The following is a 6,574-nucleotide window of genomic DNA, read 5'->3' as shown; positions in this document are numbered from 1 at the left end:
TTGCTTCCCATATGCACCCTGACCGGGGATTGAAGCCGCAATCTAGGTATGTTCTCTTACTAGGAATCGAACCTGCAACCTTTTGGTGTACGGTTTGACACTCCAACCAAGTGAGCCACTCAGCCAGGGCAAAAGTCAGTAAAGTTTAAAAAAAAATAAGAAACGCAGAAATATTTAGACCAAATACTGTATATCATTAAGTATAATAAATTGACTTAAAAGTTAGAAGCTCCTAAGTAGGGTTAAAAATCAAGTTACATCATCTTCTCAAAATGACACCCAAAATGATACAGGCAAATGCAAACAGAAAGGAGGGATAATAATGAAAAAAATCTTATTTTCATCATTTCTGATGAAGCATTAAGTGGGGCAAAAGGGGACATTTCATAGCTGTCAAGATGTCGCTGTTGTAAGTCATGCATTAAGACATGAAAAGCATAAAGCAAAGAATTGATAAAAGGGTGGCAAAGCTACACTTCTCTAAAGTAAAAATTCAGTTTATTCATCTGTTTACAACACAGTACACAAGAGGCAAAGTGTTCCACATCATAGATTTCACTGCCAGCTCTGAAATGTTCATTCCTTTGGCTAAAAGGGGAAACTAGATGGGAAAGCTAGGCGATGCTTGGGCAACTAAAATAAGGTCTGGACAGGCACAATGCTAACATAAACCCCACCACAAAGGCAGTGCTTTCTGGTAGTCACCCTTGGTATCTTGCCGCATGTAATGGTACAGGGACTTCCTGTACTTTTTCTTGAATTCAGACCTGATTTTCTTTTTTCTTTTAAGGTTTTTTTTCAGTTTTATTTTTAGAGAGGGAAGGGGAGGGAAAAAGAGAGGGAGAGAAACATCAGTGTGTGGTTGCCTCTCGCACGCCAACTGGGGACCTGACCTGCAACCCAGGCATGTGTCCTGACTGGGAATCGAACCGGCAACCCTTTGTTTCATATGATGGTGCTCAGTCTACTGAGCCACACTAGCCACAGCCAGTCCTGATTTTCAACATCCACTTCACTGTGGGAAATCGTGATTCTAATCAAGATCTTATTGCGTGTTCCCTTGCACTTCATGCAGTCGATCTGCAAAATAAGGGGCTTGTTCTGGGTACAGTGGACCAGGTTCAGGAAAGCATTTTCCAGGACTCCCTTAACTTCCTTCTTGATGCTTTCCAACAGGTCATAAGGAATGTAGCTCTTGTACCTTTCAAATACTTTTTGGAGGTGACACACGCTCCACTCGGTCATGACACTGTTCCACTTGGGAACATCAGTTCCTTTCCTCTTCACTCCAGCATCATAGAGATCCTGGGCATCTTGGTCAATCAGTTCATAATCAATGACAGAGCTGTCTTCTGTTCCTTTATGCTTCATGAGGGCAGTCATCAGCTTGAGGGAATCACCAGATGTGTCAGAAATAATGTCCTCCAGGTCAGTCTTGTACATTTCCTTGTAGACTCTTAATTTCCTGCAGCTGATATATCAGCAAAAATATTGCTGTGTGAGATATCTGAAATGTTACTGCCTATGTTTTCCTCTAGGACTTTTATCATGTCACGGCTTATGTTTTTCTTTTATCCATTTTGAGTTTATTCTGGTGTGTGGTGTAAGTTGGTCTAGTTTTTTTTTTTTTTTTTTTTGCATGTGCCATTCCAGTTCTCCCAACACCATTGTTGAAGAGGCTGTTGTATGCCTGTGACCCCTTTGTCAAATATTAATTGACCATATAGACCTGGGTTTATTTCTGGGCGCTCTGTTCTGTTCCATTGATCTGTGTGTCCCTTCTTATGCCAGTGCCAGACTGTTTTGATTACCATGGCCTGGTAGTATAGTTTGATATCAGATATTTTGATCCCTCCTACTTTGTTCTTTCTCAAAATTGCTGAGGCTATTCAGGGTCTTTTTTTGGTTCCATATAAATTTTTGAAGTATTTGTTCTATATCTGTGAAACATCATTTATATTTTAATAGGGATTGTGTTGAATCTATAGATTGCTTTGGGTAGTATGGACATTTTAATGATGTAATTCTTCCAATCTATGAACATGTATATGCTTCCATTTATTTGTGTCTTCCTTGATTTTTTCAGTGTTCTGTAGTTTTCTGAGTACAAGTCTTTTACCTCCTTGGTTAAGTTTATTCCTAGGTACTTTTTCTTGTTGCTATAGTACACACCTTTGGTCTTGATGGCTATTTCGATGTTCAAAGCATCCTGGTCAGCGTCAAAGTTGGTATTGGCTTTGACTGATCTGTACACATTTGGGGGTGTAGGGTGACCACCCTCCAGGTTGAGCTTGCACAGAATTTCATGAACAGTAGACATTTTGAAGAAGCTGGGCCTGGCGCTGAGAACAGTGCATGTCCCTAGATGCAGAGCCAGGCTACACTTTTGGTAGGAGAGCAACACTTTACCATTCAGATTTTGATAGATCAAGTGGACAGGTGATTGATAGGAAGACTTTTGTGCTTCGTCCCTGTACTTGGAACATTCCCTCAGATATACATGACTTGTTTGCTCCTTTCATTCAGGTCTCTACCCAAATGTCATATAATGAAGAATTTCCTGTTATCCTATAAAAATAAAGTGGTATGCCCCATCATTCTATACCCATTGAGCCTGCTTTATTTTTCATAACACTTAATGTATCTCACAGTATGTATTTATTTGTTAATTGTCCTCCTCAGATGAAGCTCCATGGGAATAGGGACTAGTTTTGCTCAGTGCTGTTTTCCCAGTACCTACAAGAGTATGTGACATATTATAGGTGTTAAATATTTACTGAATGAGTTACACAGAGCTACACTGTCCAATATGGTGCCACTAGTCATGAGTCTATTTACATTTAATTAAAACTAAAATATTGAGCTCCTCAAACTAGTCTCATTTCAAGGGCTCAACAGTTACATATGACTTGGGGTTACCAATAAGACAGTGTAGATATAGAACATTTCCATTACAAAATCCTATTGATCAGACCTTGTAAAACTTGTGTAATATTTAATAGTGACCCTGTGCATAACAGAATTCACCTTTACTGAATGCTCACATTATTGCCCATTCCAATAATGGATCATGTACTGAGCCACAGGGAAAAACAATTCTAAGAAAGAGGTCGTGCAGCTTATATCCAGTAACAACACTGCAATATAGCTGGGGTAAGGAGATAGGATTTCTTTGGTTTTCTAAACACATGGAAATTAAGAAACTTACTTAAAAAATAAAAACCAGAATTATTTAGAAACTGATGTCAAAAAGAATGTCATATCAAAGTCTGAAATGTGACCAAAGGTATATTAAGAAGAAAATTGAGTCTTAAAAATGTTTTAATAATTAAGATGAAAAAATATTAAGAAAAAAAGAACCACCAAGTAACCAAAATATAGGATGAAAACTGAATGAATGTTTAAACAAAAATATACAGAATAGGAATAAAGTGTGCAAAGTCTTTTAATTCTAAGAAAATATATGTACAACTTTATACCAATAAGTTAGGAAACTTAAGTCAATGACTTCCCAGAAAGATGTAGACTTCTGAAACATGTGAGAAATGGTGAATAGCTCAGGAAAAGGAAGAGTTTGCCAAAGATTCATCCCCAGCTGGGCATTGGGATTTGATAGTTTTATCGTCGAATTCTAAGAAACGCTTCAAAGTAAAAATAAGAGGTCTCAGAAACTAGGCTATGAGCATGGTAAGGGCTGGGAATAGTGTTTTATTCATCACTATATTCCCAGTTCCAGGAAAATGGAAAGGGAACATTTCATTAAAGTATTTTGTGTTTATATTTTCAAAACTACATTTTTATTATAAAAACAAAATATCTCGAGCAGAATTCAGTTTTAGAGTCCCTTGAATACAGAAATGAAAATTTACTAATAAAGACTTTTTTATAAAAACTATTTCCTAGGTGGACAATACCCCTTATAAACAACAATAAAATATATGATTTATAAGCATACATTTAAAACAAGGGAAGACAACCAGTATCTTGATGTACAAGAAGCCAAATTTCAGGAGACAAATATGTCCAACATAACTAAAAGGAGATGGACTTGACTTATAAATTGCTTAACCGGAAAAGGAGAGTTTAAGAAATGTTTTCACTGATGGAAAAATAAATCTTAAAAAACAACATGTAGAAAACTTACAAAGTCAAAATATCTATTAGTTTCAATTCTTGTATACCCTTGATGAGGTATATACTATATGGAAATAAAATGTTCAATGTCCATATATGTAAAGGAGGAATTCAATTGCTCAAGTACTAGATATAACTTCATATTCTTTAAATCTACCCCCAGAATCTTGAATTGACTTTTTACAAAATAATTTATCAACTATTATCTAAGGTTATTAAAAATGACAGGTAGTCTAACTAGACATATTATGTCATTTATTTCTCCTATTGCTTTTATCACTATAGTATAATATAAAACTTCCAATCCAATATTATATGGTCCTGTATTCAAGCTAATTATTACCTTAAAAAAAATAAAGCTCTAGATAAAAGTTGATGGTTTAAGGCTTAATAAACAGTAACCAAACAAATTCTTGGATTTTTCCTTACAAAGGGAATAAGATAGCCAAAGTTTCTTTTGTGAGCTTCTTTCATATTTGTTCTGTCCCATTATTTTTTCCCAGTAATAAAGAAAACGCAAAGAGATATAAGGATGGTGAATAGTCTACAGCCATCATTATAAGGTTGTTTCTGTTGAAGCCAAAACCCTTTGAATATAGGTCTTTAGTGCTGGCAGCATATTAGAATAAATTCTCAAAAATTCACATTTTCTTCAAAAAATTTCAATTGGCGAGCTTTCACACTGTAAGTTGTATACTTTTCACCCATGTGCTCCTGCAAACGTTCCTATTTGGGAAACATAAAAAGAAAATCAGTACGTAGTAGAAAAAATATTTCTGTAATCTTAGAAGGACAGCTTTTCTAAGTGTGATACCAAAAGTGGAAATCATATGGGTAAATACTAATAGTATATATACATAAGAATTTGAACTTTAAGATATCAAAAAATAGTCATAAGAAATTAAAGAGTAAACAATAAACTAGGGAAAATATTTTCAACATACATGCTAAGGAATATCATTAATATATAAAGAGCTCTTAGAATCAAACAAAATACTAGAACATCAGAATTTATAAAATAATCTCACAGATAATTCAGCAGGGACATTTACAAAATAATATAAATAACCTATTAACATACAGAAAACTCGATGAGAAATCAAGAAAATTTACTATGTGATACTATATTAAAAGAAATGCCTGAAATTAACAGACGTCATGGACCTCCTCATACAATGTACTAAGGACAAACATCACTTCTGTGGTATTCCTGCCAAAAATGCATAATCTGTACCCACTCATGAGGTCAGACAAATCAAAACTGAGGGTTATTTTATAAAGCAAATGGCCTATACTCTTAAAAAATGTCAAGGTCTGCCCTGGCTGGGTGGCTCGGTTGGTTGGAGCATCACCCTGTGCACCAAAACGTTGTGGGTTTGATTCCCAATCAGGGCACATACCTAGGTTGAGGGTTCAGTCCCTAGTCAGGAGGCAACTGGTTGATGTTTCTTTCTCTCTTTCTCTCTCAAGTCAATAAACATATCCTCGGGTGAGTGTTAAAAAACAAAGTCAAGATCATAAAAAACCAAAGACTGAGCAATGTTCCACAGTAAAGGAGCTACAACAGCTAATTGGTTCCACGTGTGGCAAGACGACATGAGGTGCTCTGCAGACCCCTCAGTAAACCGGGGAAATTATTTTTAAAACCAACCATTTAAAGTCTATGGAAATGGTCCTATGGGCATACAGCAAATAAAGACTTTTTTCCCAAGAAAACCTAAAAATAAGAGTGAGAGTCTGTGGTATTTGAACTGAGATCAGCTGCATCCCCGCACCCACTCCAAGCTCAGTGAGACAAAAGCTATATCAGACTGGTCAAGCCAACAAAACAGGGCTCTCTTTCCCCCAGCTTCTAGTCAGAAGGCTATGTTTGTGGTAGGGACAGGACATCAAAATATCTACCTCACCCTGCCCTCCCACCCCACCCCCAGTATCTGTTGTTGAGTGTAAGTTTTGAAAGAGTGCAGCCAAGATGTGGAAGCTTCCTTCTTACATCCAGCTTGAAATTGTAGGAAGGAGGCTCTACCTTGGGTGCAGGGTCACAGAAAATACTAGAGTCCTAATCCACCAAGTGAAGATTCCATGCTGGATGAAGCATACATTGAAGACCAGAGGATGCAGCCCCCTCACCCCCCTGAGCTTTTAAAGTGAGAGTATCTCTCAGAAACAAGCATGCTAACTGCCCTCACATCCAGCTCCAATGCTTTGCTCAGATATTTTGCCTGGGGAATCGTTTCTAAATGAACTGACTTCATTTGGAACTATGCAAAAATTCAAGCCTAAAAGTGCTCTCAAAAACAAAAAACAGGAGGTAGTGGTGATTGGCAACTGGGAGGAGACTGGCAGGTTCACTGGATACATAGGTGAAATTGTAGGCTACTTTCATGGAAAGAAACAAGACGCTGGGAGGAGCCTCCCTGGGTTCAGAATATATTTCAAA

General features: G+C 36.9%; 1 protein-coding gene and 1 pseudogene across 4 annotated transcripts in view; both read right to left on the bottom strand.

The window, feature by feature from the left end:
• Positions 1-945: 945 nt before the first annotated feature.
• LOC150004857 (annexin A2 pseudogene) lies at positions 946-1,443 on the bottom strand (annotated as a pseudogene).
• A 1,984-nt stretch (positions 1,444-3,427) lies between these two features.
• NEK4 (NIMA related kinase 4) overlaps positions 3,428-6,574 on the bottom strand; it is a 46,642-nt gene continuing 43,495 nt past the window's right edge. For all 4 annotated transcript variants that reach the window (XM_090284046.1, XM_090284049.1, XM_090284048.1 and 1 more), the window contains one exon: positions 3,428-4,860. In XM_090284046.1, coding sequence (XP_090140172.1) covers positions 4,768-4,860 — 93 coding nt within the window. In that variant the 3' untranslated portion in view covers positions 3,428-4,767. The remainder of the gene's footprint in view (positions 4,861-6,574) is intronic.

Source organism: Furipterus horrens, unplaced genomic scaffold (genome assembly GCF_987537825.1).
Source record: "Furipterus horrens unplaced genomic scaffold, mFurHor1.1.pri manual_scaffold_7, whole genome shotgun sequence".
In the NCBI taxonomy this organism is placed as follows: Eukaryota; Metazoa; Chordata; class Mammalia; order Chiroptera; family Furipteridae; genus Furipterus; species Furipterus horrens.
Note: the sequence above shows the minus strand (reverse complement) of the source record. Positions and strands in the feature narration are given on the sequence as shown.